The sequence below is a fragment of the Halichoerus grypus genome, chromosome 2 (genome assembly GCF_964656455.1).
Source record: "Halichoerus grypus chromosome 2, mHalGry1.hap1.1, whole genome shotgun sequence".
Lineage (NCBI taxonomy): Eukaryota > Metazoa > Chordata > Mammalia > Carnivora > Phocidae > Halichoerus > Halichoerus grypus.
The window spans coordinates 8,908,295-8,929,988 of record NC_135713.1 but is presented as its reverse complement, the minus strand read 5'-3'; the positions used below and the strand labels follow the sequence as shown (position 1 = coordinate 8,929,988).

Below are 21,694 nucleotides of genomic sequence, written 5' to 3'. Positions count from 1 at the left end.
GCACACACTTATGATACGGTACTGTTAACCAAAATTGCTTTTTATTTCTAAAAGTGCTTATTTGTTGGTATCATTTTTCCCTCTTGAGTTTCATAATGAGAAATATCAAGCCAGAATTTTTAAGAGGTTCAAAATCCACAGAATAACTCTTCCAAGGCCATAAACTCAGGGAGCACAGTGTTTCTACCTGCATGGGCCAAGCCCCCTGGTCACGTTGCTCAGGGATGTCAGTGTATCAGCAGGGATCAGACTCCCAAAATCAGTATTTGGTGAAGGAAAAGGTACAATGGGAATTTGCGAGGGGAAAATCTGTTCCCATTCCAGAAACCACTGTTCTCTTTGGAAGTTCTATTCTGCCCTTCCGAGATGTAGTTTCACTAAGAAACATTGATGTATGAACTAGAGTCACAATTTTTAAGAAATCTGAATGCCAGAGATTTTACTTTGGACTTTTCTTCATAGCACGGGAAGTTCATAGCTCTTCTTCTGAACACAGTCCTTTATGTCAGAAATGAAAACACTTGTCTCGGCCTCCTGTTCACATGCACATTGAGTCAGCTTTCTCCGGCCAACTGACCTTTGCGTCATTTAGGTCTTCATTTTCTCCTTCCACTTCTTTGCCGGTGAGCATCTGAAGCTGGCTCCCGGATTTGAAGAGAACAGATCGATGGCAGTATGTCCTTAAGAACCTAGTATTAATATAGCCAAATGAAAACACACAGATATTTATTTCTTTGCAAAAGCAAGTGAATTCACATTAAAGGGGCATAAATTAGATAGTATAGAAATAAAAGAACACAAATGGATCCCAATGAAAACCAGAATGAACTTCTTCCATTCTGTCTGCTAAAGTAATCAGCATAATGTGGTAGTAAATTATATTATTTGAAGAAAGCAAGAAATGACAAATTGAATGTTGCAACACATTAGCTATTTATCTCTTTCTTTTAAACATGCCTATCTCCTGTCTCCCTATTTTATCTCAAACAGGGGTCTCTCAGTGTGATCTCTGCAGTTAGAATCACAAGGTGAGATGTTGCCTGTTAAACACACATTGCTTCTCCCTGCTCAGATGGATCAAGTCTGAATCTTTTGGGGTTGTGTCCAGGAATCAGCCTTTCAAAGAGTTTTCCCCAGATTCTTGGGAAAACAAATGAAGATTTGAGAATAATCGTGTTCTAAGGAATGAAAATTCAAAGGCTGTGTGTGTGTGTGTGTGTGTGTGTGTGTGTGTGTGTGTTTAAAATTTGGGCTGAATCTTCGGTTTGCAGCTCTCATGAGCTTCTTAGGTGTGATCTTCCATTGAATATTCTAACTCCCATTGATAAAAATGTTGTTGCTGGGATTGTGAAATTTTGAGTTAAAAAGAAAATCTGTTCAGTTCTTACAACCAGTTGTCATCCAAACTCATAAAGGGTCCATACACTAACTGTGTTTCTTTTTAAAGACAATATGGATTAAGTAGGTACTAATAAAATCACTTCTATAAATATCATGAAATGAATCTCCTACAGAGGGCCTTTGCTCGTACTGCTGGTTCCCTCTGAGAAACACGTGGATCTTCCTCCAGTATGGCTCTTTCTCTGGCCTTGTGAAGTTTTCTGCCGAAATGCCAGATAAGCAAAAAGAACTTCCTTCATCACCTTTTCAAAACAGTATTCCCCCACCGGCACTTTGTCTGCTCTCCCCTTACCCTACTTCACTTTTCTTCAGTACCTTTATCTCTGTACTTACTTGAATGGGATGACTTATTTTCAAGGCCAGGGAACTCATTTGTTTTAAGCACCCTGGTGTCCTCAACTTCTTGAAGTTGCCCACACACCCAGCAAATATGTGTTGAATGGATGAATCTGTTGATTAGTAAGGACTAACTGGTGCATAGAAACAACACATATAAAATTCAGCATGTAGAAATTTATTTGCACATAAGTCTAGAAGTGATAAATGTTTCATATTGCTGGTCAGAATGAAAACAGTGCCTGCCGGACTCTGACCCAAGGAAGGTGTGGTGTGGAGGAATGAGACAAGCCCTTTCAGCTTCATGATCATCCCCCGTGTCAAGGCTCCCTGCAGATCTGTTGCTGGCTTCCTCCTGGATTAGCAAATGTTTGTTAGCTTTAATTTGCAGGTTTAATTTATGCTATATCCCTTTCTAAAAAGGATCGCACCTCTTCTTGGACATTTCAATCTTTCTTTCCCTTTTGGACTTCATTCCTGCAATCTTTGCAATCATCCATTAAAGAGCAACACTAAGGTAGACTTTAAGATTCTTGCTCCTTGCCTAGGACCCTTGGTCATTAATGTCTGGTTCATAGTGCTAGTACAGATTCCTCATGTACAGTTAATGCTTGTAATAGAAGATTTTCACACGGCCTTCAGATCATGTCACCCTTCAGAAGATCATCGGGTCCTCTTGTTGCTTGTTTTGGGTGTTTTTAGAGACTTAGGGTCGAGGAATGGTGATAAAGTTACAACTCTAAATCTACCAGGGATGGATAACTCTCATTTAACTCTATAAGATTTGGATATAATGACTGTCTCCTTGCTTTTACACTTGTAAGTCTTTGGCAATATTATCAAAGCCTCCAGAAGAAGGAAGAATTGACAGCAGGAACTCAAGGCATACCGTACTTAAATATATTCCTGGAAAATATGAACATGAGATAATATTCAGTGTGATGTTGGCATTTGATAAATCAGATGCAATGAACCTAATTATGCAAAACAGTTATTTTGAATCTATCATTCATCTGAATGCTGTATAAATCAGAACTTATTTAATTACTAGGAAAGGGAAGTAAGGAACTTGCTTGCTCTATTCCTTCCCTTTCCTCAAAACATTCAGTAATTTTTATTAACACTGAATTCATAGAATTCCCAATGACTGTCTCAGTTATTCAGAGATGCTCTGTTTATTTAAATTGAAAACAACCTGTGAGAAATATATCGGTAAAATGGATTTATCTGCCAGCAATTTCAGAACTTTCGAATGGGTTTTTCCTCAGAGATTCTAGGTGAGAGTGTTAAAATCCTTGGGGTCACATGATCCTGAAGAAGCAGGGCAGTCACTGAGCATTGAAGAATTTAGCTCTAGCACGACCACCAGAGAAAGCCTTGAACCAGCAGACAGAGAGAGAGCTACCCGCAAACACCACCAAAATCAAGTTATTCCAAAGGCTTGTTGCTTTAGACTGGAATGGAGAGCTCCAAATTCGGGCCATTCAGAGACAGCTGACAGTTAAATCCCAGCATGCCCTGTGAGTCTCAGCTTTGAAGCTTAGCTGAAGGGTCTCTCCTAGCATCAGCTGTTCGCAGCATTGGGTTCTTGTGTGTGTTCTCCACTCACCATCGTTAGAAAACCATCTCTCCTTGCTGGTCCCTCGGTGTCCTCCACCCCAGCTGCCTTGGTGCAGGTGATTCTCCTGGCACTTCGGCTCCTGTGATTCTAACCGTACCTCATGTGAAATACTGCTTCTCAATCAACGTCGTCTTGTCTGTGTATCAGGCCAGCCTCTTAGCCCTCACAGAATGCTCTTTGCTCATGTCGGCAGAGGCTTCCTGGTCCACAGCATTGCTTCGAAGCAACACCTCTCCCCATACAATGCAACGAAATGACACAAATAAGGATTCACAAATACTACCAGGCGGGGGATGCGTAGCCTCAGCTTACAAATTAAACCAGCTAGTGACGGCCATTTGTACCTTTTTCAGAGGAGGGTAAACTGAGTGCCCGTGCTTCAATTTGGAGGAGGGTAAGAGTAAAAGAAAATGTGACTTGAACTTCTGTTTAAAATCTGTGTATCTCGGGGATTTAGGCCATTGGAAGTCCAAACATTTCAGTTCATTCATTGTCCAGGAAGAAACTGCTGACAAGAAGGAATTCTGCTTGGGCGCCTGGGTGGCTCAGTTGGTTAAGCGACTGCCTTCGGCTCAGGTCATGATCCTGGAGTCCCTGGATCGAGTCCCGCATCAGGCTCCCTGCTCAGCAAGGAACCTGCTTCTCCCTCTGACCCTCCCCCCTCTCATGTGCTCTCTCTCTCTCATTCTCTCTGTCTCAAATAAATAAATAAAATCTTTAAAAAAAAAAAAAAAAAAAGAAGGAATTCTGCTTCACTTTTCAGGAACAACATCAAGATGGCTTGCCATCATGGTTTATTCATTTGCTCATCATTTTATTTTTATTTTTTTTTAAAGATTTTATTTATTTATTTGAGAGAGAGAATGAGAGACAGCACAAGAGGGAAGAGGGTCAGAGGGAGAAGCAGACCCCCCGCTGAGCAGGGAGCCCGATGCGGGACTCGATCCCGGGACTCCAGGATCATGACCTGAGCCGAAGGCAGTCGCTTAACCAACTGAGCCACCCAGGCGCCCATTTGCTCATCATTTTAAATAATCATTTCTGTTGCAAACTTTAAGGTGCAAGGACTCTGGGATAATAAGAGGTTTTTAGGTCTGACTTGTCTGCCCAATTCCTTTAGTGAGGAAGCCAGCCACGTTTGTTAGGCCGAGAAAAACGATGTCTCACTGGCCCTGTGCTGGGTGGATTTATCTCAGAATCATTATCATCCTTATAGGGAGATCAGGTCTGGGAGCCGAGCAAGGCAGCTGGGTGATGCCGATAAGCCGATTAGCTCGACATATTGCTGCCATTTCATGTTATTCATTTGATTTTCTGCAGATTTCAACATTTCTGGGCAAAAAAAAAACAAAAAAACAAATTCAAATATGGCTTTGATAAAGCAAGTTCTGTGTGGATGTCGATGGGGGCTCAATGTCGCCTGTTAATTTCTTTCAGCTGGGTCCCGGGCCTCGTACAGCAGCCAGCACGGCCACCTGGGCCCGGAGCTGCGGGCTCTGCAGTCCCCAGAGCACCACATCGACCCCATCTATGAGGACCGTGTCTATCAGAAGCCCCCTATGAGGAGTCTCAGCCAGAGCCAGGGGGACCCTCTGCCGCCAGCACACACGGGCACTTACCGCACGAGCACAGGTGTGTATTCAGGACGCCCCTCGGTGGCCTGTCCATGGTGGGGGGGTGTGCTCGGGGCCCCGTGAAAGGTCTGTGTGTGTGTCCGTCCGTGTCCGTGTCATCTCTGCTCACGAGCATTATGACCTGCTTCTATCATTAACGTCTGTGATGGTAATGAGAGAGACCAAGTACGACTCGTTTAGCTACCTGAGGATATTTTAAATGGAAGAAGTTTAATGGGGGTTGTAAGCTTATGTTGTCTAACAGGCAAACTGAAAGAAGGAGTGCTAATTTTTTGTATGTCATCATTCACATATTTAATGAATATAAGTACTCCCAACAAAGCACTGTTATTATACAGGACATAAAAGGCATGTGCCTAATGCAGGTAAGTGTTCTTTAATGATAGCCTACCTATTTGGCAAGCTTGGGGAAAATGAAGCATATCTTGTAGGGCAAACTGAGAATTTACTTCATAGACACTATCAGGCTGAATCAGATGAAATTATTATTTAAAGGTCGAATATCGACAGTTGCATACGATTCAATCAACCGCAGGACTCACCTGGGTTAAATATATATTTTTAATTGAACACAGCCACAGGCTGCACGAAGAAGGCAAGTGTTTTCCAGAATATGTAGCCATTTGCAAAATAACTGGTCAAATGTCATGATTAAATGTGCTAGAGAGCATTCATCTAACTACAAAATTGATATAATTAAGATGTTGAGAACTACACTTATTATAAAGCCTCCCATTGCTAAGTAAACTTAGAAAATATGATGCTGCTGGTTTGCACACAGCAAAGCTCTGTCCCTCACTTCAAATGACCCATGTTACCCTCGAACAGAGCCTCAGGCGTGGGAAAACTGAATCTCTAGTCCAGAGCTTGGCACACGCCTCCCTGCATCTTCAGACCATGGTAACTTCCAGTTACCACGAAGTAGAGCATAGCAATTTTGTTAACTGCATTATGATACTAAATTACACGTTTTGAAATCCAGGCCAGCAAAGTTGCTTTTATGGTTGATTATTGATATGTACATTTCAGTATTTTACTGCATCATGAGAAGAAAGGCACAAAATGCTTTCTTTTATTTTTGACATCATAAATGCCATCCAATGTTAATAATACGTATCTTGGTTCAGACGCAAAAGAATACCCATTTATTCTTCTGCCAGAATTCTCTCATCACCGGCCTGCTAGAAACCACTCCTGTCTGAGGTTGGGCTATTTTAACGTCGAGTTGGCCACGTACTCCTAACTAAGATAGTTTTATTTCCACACACCCCTTATAAGAGACAAAGATAACCTCAGTGATGTTCAGTATGTAATTTGCATAAAAACTGACAACAAAAAGGGTTATATTGATTCTCTGTCCTGTATTCGTAGCCTCTTAGAACTGTCTTTTGTTAATAAGCTTCTGGGGGGGTTGTAAAAATTTATCTACACTAAGAAAAAAATACTTCATTCTTCTATGTCAGGTTAAAGACAGGGGAAGATGTTCACACTTTAAAAACCAATTAAAACAAAAACAAAACAAAACTGGTGTTTTCTCTAAGCCCGGGGTCTGCAAACTCTAGCTATGGGCCAAATCCAGCTCGCCACCTATTTGAATACTGCTCATGAGCTAAAAATAATTATTACATTTTTAAATGGTTTATAGATAAAAGATGGAGAATATTTTATATGTAGAAGTTATGTGAAATGCAAATTTTGGGGTCTGTAAATAAAGTTCCTGGAATCCAGGCACACCCATTCGTCCCCGTATCATTTCTAGCTGCGTCGGGGCTATAGCAGCTGAAGAGTAGTTGTAGCAGAGACCGTATGGTTGGTAAAGCTGACAGTGTTTACTTTCTGGCCCTTTCTGGAAAAGTTTGCCGACCCCTGCCCTAAGCCATCAGCGGACCGCCATGCCGAATGAAAGAACACGGGGTTCGTCCTTCCTATGAGGGAAGGCAGCAGCGTTCTCTAAGTGCATCAGAGAAGAAGAACTCTTTGCCTGGGTTTTCTCAGTAACAGTACTCTCTGCCCTGGCAGAGAGCTGCTGAGGTTGCGACATCCGGATGTCCAAGACCCCATCCCAGCCTGCCCTTTTGAACTTGAGGCACTTTTGAGGAAATCTGCTGATTTATGCAATAATATGGAAATTTCCAGATGTGCATGGATGGTCTCATGGGATGACAGGTGGGGAGAAACCACCTCTCTCCAACCCCTAAGTATGAAGCCACAGGTTCTCTCTCCCCTGTACCTGCTCAGGTTACTCCCTGTTTCTATGCTTAATTTATTTTATTTCAAATCCTGACACTTCCTTAGCTAACCCTGCAATCCCAGGAACTGTCTCTGTCTGAACCCACATGTTCGAGAAAATGCCTTTAAAATGGGTATATATCCTTTCCTTATAAATTATGTATGTATTAGACAATATTATTAAATTATATTTAGTAAAAGTCAGAATTAGAAATTAATAACAAGGAACATTCTAAGATTGCTTTCCCATATTCGGGAGGTCCTTTTCCGCATCCCGTGTTGTGGGCTTCCAGGGCCAGAGCCAACACCTCAGTTTCTTGGGAGGAAAGGACAGGTTCTATAGGGCCTGTTAGACTTGAAGTATTAAGGGCCACTGACTTCCGGCTCCTATCCGTGGCTGAGGTGGTTTGAGCAACCAGTCTCATGTCTCAGCCCTTGGGTAACAGGACACTGGCTGGAGTTCCTTCAGTTTGACCCCTCAGGCACTTCCAGATGATACTTCAAGGAGAGTAAGCCAAGGGGATTGAAGGCCAGTTGCTCTTGTTCAAGGAGTCAACACTCAGGAATGAAAACAAAAGGACTTGCCTAAAAAATTAGGGAATTACAAGATGGTGCCATAGTATCGAGCAGGTGAGATAGGAAGACGAAAGCATGTAGCATGGCTTTTGTTCCAAATTCTTTGAATGCATTTACAGATTGTCAGAACCCCACCTTAAAGGCGGTACTGATAGGATGCTCACTTTCCAGAATACTGAGGCACAAAGATGTTGAGTCATCTTTGCAAGGTCACACAAGTTGTGCGGAGCCAATCTTCAAACCTTCACACACAGGCAGTCCTGCCCTGGATCCTGGGCTCTTAACAGACATCTTGGTTGAAACTATTTGTTAAAGTCATCATTTGAAAAGAAAATAAATACCCATCCATGTTCATCGTGGATTTTGTATCCTGTCAATCAAATAGTATCTGTTGAAGACTCACCATGTGCTAGATGCACTGGCAGATCCAAAGATCCTTCTATCTACTCCTTGTCCTCAAACACATTCAGTCTCCTTTCATAATAGGACATGAACATATGGAAAATTAACTGGCAATGGAAGGTAACATCTTAAGGGTTAGAACATTCCAGATAAAGCTGAAGACAAAGTATGAATAAAAACACTAAACAACACATAGTATCTTTTCATTCCCAGATAACCTGTAACCCCTGATTGTGCCATACGTAATCCCCCCACCCCCCACCCTGGCCCAAGGCCACCTTCCTCTGTTATTCGGCAAGAAGTAGAGGCTTGGCAGGTGCGTGTTCTTCATCCACATCCGCTCTTGGTCACTCAGTGCTGGAGCTATGCTCCCTGCCTGCTCTGGTTTCTGGGCACTGCTCTCAGCTCTATGGCCACTCTCCTCTCCCTGCCCTGCTTGGACCTCTGCTGACCCTTTCCCTGCGTCTCCCTTACCCCAAACACCACGAAGGCTGTCCTGAGTAATAGACTGTTCTAGAGCTGAAGGATACACAGGGAGATGACTGCATGGAGACGATCAGGACCCAGCTGTAGACACTGAGGCTGAGACCTGTTAAAGCTTCCTAAACTTCCCCGCCAAAGGGGGTCGGGGGATGCCTTCATTGACTTTTCCCCTCAGACTTCAGCTTACCACCATCCTCATCCATTCTCCTCTCTGCCTGCCTTCTCTGTGTCTCCTTGGCTGCCACAGTAGCCACTCACCCCTGTTACTTACTAGAAAGACTGATTTAAATCTCAGACATCAACTCAGATGAGGACCACGATCCTTTCGGCATGCAAAAGGTCCTCTAGGCTTTCTCAAACCAAAAAGCTACCTAACCATACTTATACACACGTATTTATGTACATGTTAGGGAATCAGGGTGCTAAAATCCTACTTCTCCCCTCTCTCCTGCTCCAGGCTGTGGAAGGTGAGACATACAAACAAGGTCACTACTCAGCACTGGAAATCAGTAGGATTTCATTCCGCTGAGCAGGCACTCTGTCGCCCAGGGCTGGGCCAGGGACCATGGTCTGAAGAGGGTCTTCTGCCCCCTTCCCACACACTGACATTTCATGTTCCTGCACCCCAGCCTTTGTCAGACAAGAACCACAGACCTTTTCCCCCCCACCCAGTTCCAACAGAAGGGAGCAGGCTCTGAGGATGGCCCATTGGCCTTCCTGGGTCCAGATATGCTCTTAGTAGGAAGGCAGAGGGCAAATAGAACACCGCATGCCCGAGGACAGGATTGAGAGAGAAGCCAGCACTGTGGCCCTGGAGACCTAGCAGCCTCAGAGGAGGTAAAAGGGTCACTTCCTGAATCAGCAGTGGTGTCTGCTCCCCAGGGCTCCCCGGAGAGTATCCCCTTGCCAGACACGACCGCCACTCATTTCTTGTGCAGCCAGAAAATGAGGGAGGGGGGCCACCATCAGTGTTCCTCCGTGTGCAGGGAGGCGGCATTGTGTGAACTCCAGCAGAAAAGGCAGGCCAGTGAGTCCGATGGTGGCACGACTATCCCCACCTGCTTTTACGGGACATCCACCCAACGTCTGAAGCTTTACTTTCTTGCGTGATGAAAATTTAAAGAGGCACACTTTTAACTTGGATGTCTGTTTAAATAAAACATACCTTTCATCTGGGATAAGGCTTGTCAAAACCAGAGCTTATATAATAAGAGGAACAGCCAGACAAGGAATATGGGATCTTCATGGGTTTGCTGATGGTGAAGTCTATTAAGCAGAAACTAAGTAACACGAATTTTTATTTCAAACTCAAACATACCGATAACTGTCAACTTAGGAGTCACGTGATCAACACAAATGCTTGACTCTGACACTTCCCCCCACCCCCAAAAAAACATCTTTCTAACCTAATAGAAATGGCCAGTGTCTGCTATACTGATAGTCACATGAATTCACTTTGGGATAAATGGGTTTTTAAGTGAGTGGAGAACACAAGCTTTCTGTGATGAACGTGTCAGCTTGTAAGAAAGAATGAATTATCAAAGGTAGGTTGCAAGGAGAAAATCTGCTAAATATCTTTGAGGTTGACAAATACTGCAACAGAAAAAGGAAAAAAAGTGATGAAAATATTTGCCCATGTGGAGAAAGTATTTTTAAAAAACTGAATTCTCTGCAGTACTAGCCAGTGCTTAATAAGGTTATAGAGGCATTTCATAGAACCTTCATATTCATAAAATTTTACTACTATTATTCAATAACATATAAATAACATTTTCAATTAAAATCATCATTTGAGTCCACAAAAACGTGGAATATTAGCATTTATTACTTCTTAAATGCTGTTACTTCAAACTGTAAAAATGATTGCTTCCCATTAGAGCAAGTCAAATTAGATCTTCCATAACCTCTTGTTTTGTTTTGTTTTTTAACTTTTTTAAGTCTAGAAAGTCAGGGGCACATTATTACCCAGTTGGAAATTTTTAATGAACCCAATGATAAGTATCATCTTAAAACTGAGAAGAGCTTCCAGATGCTTCCTTGTGTCAAGTCACCTAAAGCGGTGTAAATAAAAAGTGTAATTGAACTGAGCTGAGGGAGGACAGCAGGTCTGCCAGTAGGAACCGTTCATCGGCAAAATCCAGAAACATCAACATCCGAACCAATAATAATGATTCTGTTACTACTAAAAATCCTGCAGTTCCTCTCCCCACAAAGGTAATAATAGATGAAGTTAAATGATTATGTTAATAATGAGCTCTGAGTAACATATAGAAGTGTTGAATCACTATACTGTACACCTGAAACCCATGTAACACTGTATGTGAACTATACTGGAATTAAAATGAAAACAAAAAGATTACGTTAAATTTACCCTGGCATATTTTCCCACTGAGTTTAGCATGGATCAGCCTGTGCAGAGTGCAGAAAATTGGAAGATCTTTGCAATTCAATTCTAGATAATAATACTGCTGGGAATATAGTGGATTGAGTGCCAAAGGTGCCTCATTCCTAAAATAACAGAGTCCAACTCTCTTTAAGAGAGTTCATGGCCAAGTTCTTGGACTTGTTGTCACCTAAGCCATCTTTACTTTCTGAGCTTGCAGAGGAAGTATTACTTAATTAGCTTATTGTGTGCTTATTTTGTATTTATATAACAGGTATAAATGTAATTTATGTTTTCATATTTCTGTATATACAAATATACAGAAAAGCAAAGATAAGTAATACAAAAACAAAAATAAGTGTTTTTTCTTTTTGGTTGAACCCTATCTTATACCCCCCCTCAAGTTTCTTCATGTGCCAGATTCTTATATTTTATTCTCTTCTCTTTTTTTGATTGTCAATAAAGAATGGATGTAACCATCCATCGTCATCAAAGTAGAATGCCTGATTTATTAAAAAGGATCCCTCTTCCCCTCTTTCAAGCAAATACAACACATAAAACATCTCCCCCGCCCTTTGTACAGTAGACCTTTATTTGTGTAGCTCTAAAGAAAACAGATAATTTCGTGAACAGCATAGATGTCAGGTGAAGTATCAAGTCAGCTGCTGAAGAGGCTGCTTTTAGAATCTCCCCAAAGAGACCAGCAGCACGGTTCGTTGAGCTCTAAGAGCTTATTGAGTGGAGAAGGGGCTGTTTGCGGAGCAGCTGAGGAGAGATGGGGGGGTGTTTAAGGAGCTGAGGAAGCACCTTCCACCTCAGTTTTCCATGGGAAGATTCCGTGGAATAGAGCCATCCTGTAACATGGGTGATGTGGTCAGCTGAGCTCTAAGAGAAAATGTGTAACCAGATAGAAGTTCAGGAGACATCCTGTTAAAGGGAAGTCTTTAATAATGTGGCCAGTATCCGCTTATCCATACTGATGGGCAGCCATGGTTTGCATGAGCCACATGGAGGGCACAATGGGAGAATTTAATGTATAATGTTAAGTCATTTTCCTGTGCCACACTTAAAAAATATAAGGCATTGCCTTGTTATTTTACTGATGGCTAGTCTGAGATCTGTTTAGATTCTCACACGTTTTCTCTTTTGTTGTTGTTTACAAAGGAATATTTTATCATATTTCTGTAAATCATAGATATCTTGAGAGAAAAAGTTTTCTTAAATCTGGAAGAGCAAACATTAGAGAACCAGCAATGTTTTAAACAAGAGTCATAAAAACTATAATCATCTTTCTGAATTTATTTGGTCCCATGTTACTAATTTTTGTTCTGTTTGAATGCAGTTTTCCCATTAGTTCCAGAAATCCTTATCCAGTTTAGTTTCATGATCTTAAGGATATCAGAAACCTTTATTTGTCAAAAGTTCTTTCCATGACTTTCCTTGAAGCTGAAACACATTCCTCAAGAGCATCAGAGCAGTAACTGTAAATGACAAGACTCAAAATTGGGCATAGTTAATATCTGATAATAGTTCATTATAATGCAGTTGACAAGGAAATTGGGTTATTTTTTATGACACACAACATTTTAATATTTTAATAATTAGAATTTTTTGTGGTGACATACTAGGACATATTAAATCTTTAGGAATTTTATATAATTTTATTTATTTTTTAACAAGATTTTAAAACCTTATTTATTTATTTATTATGTTCAGTTAGACACTGTATAGTACGTAATTAGTCTTTGATGCACAGTTACTCATTAGTTAAGTATAACACCCAGGGCATTTTCAAGACGATCCCATGACCTGCACTTGAATATAGGGTAATTTTCTCCCCATTTGTATTGCTGTTTTACGTTTTCATTCACTGATCAGTCTTGTTCCTTTTTTTTTTTTTTCTCAATTTGACAGGACCAATTTGAATTCTAATTTTATATTTTGAAATTCTCCTCAGGTATCCTACTTAGAATGACTTAAAAGTTTAAGCGCTGGATTCAGGAATGATACTTCTGAAAGGCCATTTATCAAGTGCCATAAATGCGATTATGATTTTCTAATAAGATCTTTTTGGAAGTTGTTCATCCATCTTAGATTTCATCGTCCACCCTCTTTTTTGTTAATATAGTGATATCAGTGATTAAACTAAAATTCAAAACACTTTAAAATTAGGATAACTATAGGTATCCGTGTTCTTTGATTTTTCTAGAAATGAACAAAGTTAGATTTTTCTGTGTAAAGAATTTTTCTCAATATTTTTCTGCATATCCCAGTAAATTCAATTTAATGAGAAATGGTATAAATTAACACCAATTTTTAACAATTTTTTCAATATAATATTCATGTTAATTCCTGTTATAAACCCACATATCTTCTGTGTCTTTAGTAGACATTTCCCTTAATTTTAAGCCTCTCCTAAATATTCTTACCATGTAAGTAGTTCATTAATATGCATTTTGAAGTTTTAAATCTTGGTTCAGTTTACAGTGGTGGTTTTTTGGGTTTTTTTTTAAGATTTTATTTATTTATTTGACAGAGAGAGACACAGTGAGAGAGGGAACACAAGTGGGGGAGTGGGAGAGGGAGAAGCAGACTTGCCGCGGAGCAGGGAACCCGATGCGGGGCTCGATCCTAGGACTCTGGGATCATGACCTGAGCCGAAGGCAGACGCTTAATGACTGAGCCACCCAGGCGCCCCACAGTGGTGGTTTTTTTAAAAGTATACACTCTGGAAGCAGGGTACAAGGGCTTGAATCCCTTCTCTAATTACATACCAGGCAAACTCAGGCAAGTTACATAATCTTTCCCTGCCTCAGTTTCCCCCCTCACTGTGAGGTGCGAATGACATGTTCACTCTCATACAGGGCTGTGGAGGAAAAAAAGCCCTTGCAGGAGCTCTAAACTCTGATACCCAGGGGCAGGGGTCTTCACCCCAGTACAGCGTGGACAGTCTCTTTTTCTAATGTTAGTTGATTTCAGCATTGTTAATGGTAAAAATAGCAATAGCTCCTTTGTTCAGCAGTTTCTCCGTATGAGATGTTTAATGCTTCTCATGTCTTTAAAGCAAATAGTGATCCCATGAGGCCATTTTGTTCTCTTCGTGCCCCAGTCAGGAAGCTGGAGCTTACAAAGCTCAGTAATTCACTCATCTGATCCCAAGAATTGCCCAGAGACCTGGATGTGAACCCAGTACTCCAACTGCAGAAGCCAAGCCCTGAATGCATTCCATGACCTTGACCCCAAACGGGCCAAAGGGAAGCACACAGAGGAGCCTACCTCTATTCATAAACTCACCTCCGCCTTTTCTTTCTCCTCCTGTACTGAGATGTTGCCTTCCTGTTTCTGCTTGAGAAACTGTGTTGCACACCCTGCTTTCCCCTTTGAATCCAGTGTCCTTAGAGTCTTCGCGGCTGGGAGTGTCTTTGTTCAACAACTCTCATGATATTCTCTTTCCACTTAAGGTCTCTTGAGAGTTTTTCGCCATGGCTACTCAGGTTGTTCACCTTCCCTATACTATTTGTTTAACAAGTATTTTTTTCCCTAAGATTTTGATATTATTTCCTGATCTCTGCTACGTTGTCCTCTTTTCCTGTTAATCACGGTACTTACTGTATTCATGATCAACACTTTCGTGTAGAAAAGGATTTCTTTTCTGATATTAGGAACCATTTTCAGCAAGCTTAAACGTAGATACTACTTTCCCGAAGGAAAAAAATGCCTTTATGTGGAAAATGTCAGGTGTATTTAGTTTTCCCCTTTTGCCCTGGATTTGCTGCCTAGCTTGTCACAACTCTTCTAGAAAATGAAATTTTGTTTGCCTCTGTGCATTTGTTCTTCCAAAAGCAAGGTTATGCCTGGCCTAAATTTTCAACCCCTGTCACCGTAATATAAAGTACGTCGTCCATACATTTTTAAGACGTGAGTTTTAATTACACGTGTTTGTAATATTTTGGAGAAAATATAACTCTTCTAGAAATTGCAAAATGATGTAAGACACATTTTCTCTTTCCAAACTTAATGTTCTTAGTCTAATCAGATCATTTTGAAATCTAATCCATCAGGACAACCCTCATCATTTCAAAGACTGCTCCTCAGCATATACGTACAATTTTTGCTTAGGAAGTTTTTCTTGAATATTCTTCTACTCTTCACCTTGCGACAGTAGCTCTTCTCCTAATTTGGATTATTGTAAGGTTAAGTATTACAGTTCATTGGAAATGAGAAGCCTTGAACCCTTATTTAAAACTCAGTTCTCAGCCTGAGAATGTTTTCCTCAGTTCACTTTACAACCTTATTGTCATTTGACAAAATTTCCTTAATTTCTTTTAAAAATTGTTTGCTCAAAGTGACATAATTTTTTGTGTGTTTGATTTGGCATATGTCCCCTAATGTGAGAGAGGACAATATAAGCTCTCCTGTCATCCACTAATAGTAAGCATTCAGGAAGTCGAAGTTGAGGGGTTTGATTTATAATTGAAACCTTATTCCATAACAGAACTCCCATGGTGTAAATGGCCGCATCCAGACACGGGCTGTATTTCGGATCTATTCTGATCTGCATGCAATGCCAGAAAGTCATCGTACTGTCTAGGGTTGGTCATGGCTCACAATTATTGCAGCAATTAATAACTGGTCACATTCTGTTAACATGAAAAATGCTCTTTCCATTGTATATGTTCATTAAACCTTAGATGTCAAATATTTTTGAGAACCAGATAAAAAGAATGCCATGTGAAAAGAATCCATGCAGCAAACAGAATTGAAATTCAGTTTGGAACTAGTCAAACTGACTTTAGTAACTGGTACACAAAATCTTCTCAAAACAATGTAGACATTTTGAAAAGATTCAGATACTTCCGGAAAAGGCAAGTCGCCTCATTAGCTTGTCTGTGTTGCAGTTGGACTGGTCTTCACCTTCTCCCACATGCCTACCCTTCACCGAATGTGTTACTCTGACAGCTTTGGTTGAAGAAGAGGCCTATGAAAATCTTTGGGGAGTTGCTTTCCAGCAGCGCAAGCAATCCTGTGTTTAATGCCCCAGGACTAACTGTGGAAATAGGAGCCCCGCCTCTCTCTCTCTCCCCCTCCACCCCCACGCGTGTGGTTTTGTTCCTTTCGTTCGGGAGAATTAACCACGTTACTAAGTTTGTTTTACACTCTTAATGAAATTAATATCACATCACCTGAATGAACACTGCCTGAATTTTCTCCCCATGAACAATAAAGAACCAACTCTCCATGATCCCTCATAAAAGATTCCCTAGGGATCCTCTGGGTTTGGGTTTTACATGGAGTTTACACGTGAGACTAACAAAATGGTAAACAGCACGCAACACACAACAGATGCGTTTCCCCTGTGGCTGAAAGGCTTCTTTCTGAACTAGTGTGCTAATTCTCATGATACTGGATAACATTGAATGTATTGGTTCAAATATGACAGATGATTTTTTTATTCTTACAACCCCCCCCCCTTTTTTTTTCTTATGTGTGTAATTCTCCCCCCTGCCTAGACCTGGTTAACCGTTTCTGTGAGCAGGTCCTCAATTTTTTATTTTGTCCCTACTTTCCTGTCGTAGCCCCATCTTCCCCCGGTGTCGACTCCATCCCCTTGCAGCGCACCGGGAGCCAGCATGGTCCGCAGAACGCTGCCGCCGCCACCTTCCAGAGGGCCAGCTATGCCGCTGGCCCAGCCTCCAGTTACGCCGACCCCTACCGACAGCTGCAGTATTGTCCCTCCGTCGAGTCTCCGTACAGCAAATCCGGCCCTGCCCTCCCGCCCGAAGGCACCTTGGCCAGATCCCCGTCCATCGATAGCATTCAGAAAGATCCCAGGTGGGTACAAAACCTTTTCTTTTCCCGACCTCGATGCCTAAAGAGCTTTTCCAGCCAGGCACTGTTACAGCGTTTTTTTCCATTGATGTCACATTGTTGAATCCGTGTCACTGCCGAGCATTAAAGGGCTGACTTCACATTGGGTTTTATAATCTTTGGTTTGGTTTGGAGTATGGGCACTGATCATGGCCCTCCAGTATCTTCTGTGGTTCGGCAGGTGCCTGAGAAGTCAGCTCTTTGCTAGGATCGGGTGCAGCTCTCTTTTGGACGATGGAAATGGAGGATTTGGGGATTACGTCACTTGACTTCAGATGTCACGGTCTAGGTGCTTTCTTGTCTCAGTAGGACTGTGCTCTGTCACCGTGCATGCTTGTTTCTCCGTATCAGAGTGTAAAGTGGTACGTCTTCCAGGTTATACCACAAGTTGAAAATTTAGAAAATCCAATTACCTTTATTTTTCTGTGTCTGAAAGTAAACATTAGGTTGAAGTAGTTTGGGTGTTGATAAAAACTTGGGCATATGTGTCAAAGAAATTCTTCTCACCGAGCTGTGTTTCTCTTTGTTTTCTTTTTTCCAGCAGTGGTGAGAAATTTAGTGGCGCTCTGCTTCTGAAGTTAGAATTGGTTAAATGATGTTTTATTCATAGCCATTTGATTTATGCTGATAGAGTCCCATAGATATATATCTGCATCTGTGAATATTATAGATATGTCAGATTTTTGGTATTTCTTTATAGCAGCACATGTCACTTGGCTCTGGTAGTATGCTTAAAATTTGGCTCAAGGAGTTTTCTCTGATAGAACACACAAGTGCCTATGTACTGTATTGAGGGGCTTCATAGATTCTTTTGTGAGGAGAAATCACTCTTACCAACATAAAAGGCCGAATGGGACCATTTTATGGTATTTTTTGAGATAGCTACTTTAGCACTATTCAAAATGGCTTGGAGGGTCCATGTTAAATATTATATTTGGTGGAACCTCCATTATTTTAAAAATAAATTGTAACAAATGCTCACTGTTAACACCTAGAAATAAGAAGTATACCTACATTTACATCGTGCAGTGTCTGCTATCCAGGTTTTCAGTTTCAAAGGGCCTGAAATCTGCCCCAAATCCCTGAGTACTTTCAGCTTATGTGGATAGAATGTTCTTCAGATAACACCTCAGCACTCTATTTTTAAGTAATTTTTCTCGACGTGCTCCTGAAAACATAGAAATAGTGGAATGGTAAACTCAGGAAACGCTAAATAGAGAAATACATGATGGAATTAGCATTGCTTTATTTAACATTGTATATTTAAATGAGGATAAACGTTTTATCTCTGATGGAAAGGTTTTACATTTTCATATTAGGGGAATTTGGCTTAGTAAGAAGCCAAATTTATTTGTTTTTCAAGCCACAGCTTAGCCTCTTTATTTTGTACTGTATATTAAATGCATTTTATTTTATTAAATGGCATAGCCTTTCCATTTCATATTACTGTCATTTTTATAGCCTTTTTTCTTCTTTTAGTGAGTTGTCATAGCTCTCTTACCTTTTTAAGTTATGGATTATATCACTTATATTTACTGCATGCCCACTATCAAACAAAACAGGGTAACGCTAGTAAGAAATGTTATCATAAATAAGAGAACATTGGCTACTAATATTTTGTATGTGTGAAATGTATATGCAAGTCATTGCACTATATGAATTACAAATTCACTGTTAATTTCAGGAATGCTACTCATTAGCCTTAAATATGTGTTAAATCTGAAAAAAAATCATACCACCATCCTAAGCCCAGAAATACCAAAAATATGGAACCGTATCTAGAAGTAGAACTGTATTGTTGTGACTTAATTAACACAAAAGGAACTAATGATCTAGCATCATGCAGAATGGATGGAGTTTAAAATACAATAATGCCCTAAGAGTTCTCTTAAAATAAAGGAATATGCCAGCGTGTTCAGGTTGAATGGACAGACATTTCAAATCTAAAATTCAAGTCCAAAATCTAATGCTTCTTTTATGACAAGATTTTTGCGTCTTCCTTTGAATAATGAATTTTGATTGCTAGCAGGTGACTATTACCAGAACTAATGGGTTTAACCTGTGGGGTTCAAACTTGTTTATTTTGGTATTATGGCTTATGATTTACACTTTTTCAGTCTTTACACTTCTTTCAAGCTTCAGTTTTTAAAGAGAATTTGTTGAAGTTTTATTTATCATTAAATACCAGACCATCTAAGCCTCTACTGTTCCCAACATATGTTTATAGCACATTATAATTCTCAAAGCACTTTTACTAAATCTTTGATGTAATTCTCCTTTGAGGAGGGAAACTGATGGGTTTAGTGCCTTAAATAGATGGGGAATTAGAGTGATCAATGGCATTGAAGATCACGTTGCTGGCAGGTGGCTACATGGGCTAGAATCCATACTCTTAGGACACAGCAGCATGTATTGGCATGAACATTTTTTTTTTAATAAAAAACAAAAAGGAAAACGAAGGAATAGAATCCCATCTTCTATGATATTTTTTCAGAAGGTGAGTGAATGATAGTTATGGGTGTTTGTGTGTAGGAGTTTGGAATGATGAAGGAAATGATACAAATTGCCTAAATCGGTCTCCTCGCTCTGCTAATTGCTTATGGGATATGTGGTCTTTGTCTTACTTTTTATTTCTTTGGCTTTCTTTGCTAACACCTGCCTTATGCATCTTACTGCAGACCAGTGTGTTTTCTCTATGGGAGAGTTTTGGTATTACTCCATGAGAAGTTTTCCAGAAAGTAGTGTATTTTAACAGAAGAATTTGAGAGATCAGGATAGCCTCAATTCAGTCATTAGACTTGAAACCAGAGACTTCAAGTTCCTCTAAGCCACAAGGTGCAAAAAATTGGCTGCAAAGGCTTGGATTTTTCTGGCTTGCTTGACTCAGTCATATACGGTGGCAAAACTGGTCTTTTTGCTTTTAGGCTGCCCCCATGATGTCCTCTAAGAAAGAATGCACAGAAACCTTTTTATACAGAGAGATGATAAAATCTAATTTCCTTTTTAAAGTCAGCAACCATTGAGGCAATTTACATACATATACATATATATATAAATTTTGCACATTTGCCAAGAAGTTTTTATTTTTTAATTGCATGTTATCTTCCATAAAATGTGAACCTCTTAAGGATTGTTGACACAGCTAATATATTTTCAGTGCTACACCAAATACTGCGTTTTATATACTATTGTTTTTAGACATCTAGGTTAAATATAAATCTTAACATCAAATTATATGAAAGGTTTCAGTGATGTTGGGAGTGATAAGTCTTAGCATCCTTATTTTGAACCTGACTGATGAAATAACTAGAAAAATATAAAGCAAGACCTGTATACCTGGGTGTATGAAAAGTACTCTAAGGGGCACCTGGGTGGCTCAGTCAGTTGAGCATCTGACTCTTGATTTCGGCTCAGGTCATGATCTCGGGGCCTGGGATCGAGCCCTGCATCGAGTTCTGCGTTCAGCGCAGAATCTATTTGGGATTCTCTCTCTCTCGCTGTCTCCCTCTGCCCCTCCTCCTCCTTGCACACACGCTCTAAGTAAATAAATAAATACATAAAATCTTCAAAAAAATAAAAATGAAAGTACTATAAATGTTCTTGTCTGTGAAAGGAAAGTTATGGCTTAGACATTTACCAACAGAACTTAATGTAGGTTGTAGATTGCAACAGGAATAGTGTCTTTTCGTCATGTTTGATTAATACCTTTTCAAGATATTGTAATTCCTGATGTACACTGTCTCCAGCAATTTTGCCAACACGCTAAAAGAATCCAACTTATTATAAACATGGTTTAAGTTTAAACTCTGTCTTCTTTTTGCTATTCAACACAACAGAAATAAATATAGCGGCACATCTTTAATGCTGAGTTGGGGCCCAGATTTCAACTGCCATTCCTTTGGTTCCATCAGATTTGTAGTCCATAGAGTTGTTTTGTTTCAAGTCACAATATTTGAAAAGTTATATAAAAATATGCATTTTCTAAGGAATTACCTGGTTGCATTTCTCCTGTATTTTATCTGCTATTTTAAGATATTACTAAAGTTATTTTACTACTGGATGTTGTATTAGTAAATATAATTAAGTAATGCTGCTTACAAATATCTTACCAGTGGGTGAACCTAGGTTAAGAATGTTTTCCAAATACTGTCTCTTTTTTGCCCACTATAAAACCAAACATACGGCATACAGTGAACGAATACTCAGGAAACAAAATATACCACAACAATGCTTTATAAAAGGTGAAGATTTGAAAAATATTTTTAAAATCTTTATTAAAGTTCAAAGCATTATTATGTAACTTAAGTAACATGGCTGACGTGTTTATAGTAAAAGAGTTACATGGTATTTTTCATTGTCCAGTTCTCTTGAATGGTGGAATCTCTGGGGAGCTTGGTTTCCACTCCACATGCTCAATAATCATTTATTTAACTGGGGGAAAATAGAGCATTCACAATTTAAAGACCATCAGAGTGTAAAGAGCACTTGGAAGCCATTTATTCAGTGAGGCTAAAGGCAAGCCCAACGATTGGCTTGAATGCCTCTAGCCACAGGCCACTCACCATCTCTTGAAAGCATCTTATTAATTCTTTGAGTAATTCAAGCCTTGTAAATTAATTTATATTGTTATAAAATCTGCACCTCTTCTAAGCTCATGCCCTGATCTTGTTCCTGACCTTTGAAATCACATGACAGTATGCCCCCCCCTTTCCCAAGGACACCCCTTAAGGCCAGTTCCAGGCCCTCCGCAGTGCCCAGGCC

The 21,694-nt window shown here is 40.2% G+C and overlaps 1 protein-coding gene across 5 annotated transcripts in view; it reads left to right on the top strand.

Annotated features, from left to right (window-relative positions):
• CTNND2 (catenin delta 2) overlaps positions 1 to 21,694 on the top strand; it is an 892,725-nt gene that overhangs the window by 535,450 nt on the left and 335,581 nt on the right. For all 5 annotated transcript variants that reach the window (XM_078066561.1, XM_078066564.1, XM_078066562.1 and 2 more), the window contains 2 exons: positions 4,796 to 4,990; positions 16,642 to 16,897. In XM_078066561.1, the coding sequence (XP_077922687.1) occupies positions 4,796 to 4,990; positions 16,642 to 16,897 (451 nt within the window). The remainder of the gene's footprint in view (positions 1 to 4,795; positions 4,991 to 16,641; positions 16,898 to 21,694) is intronic.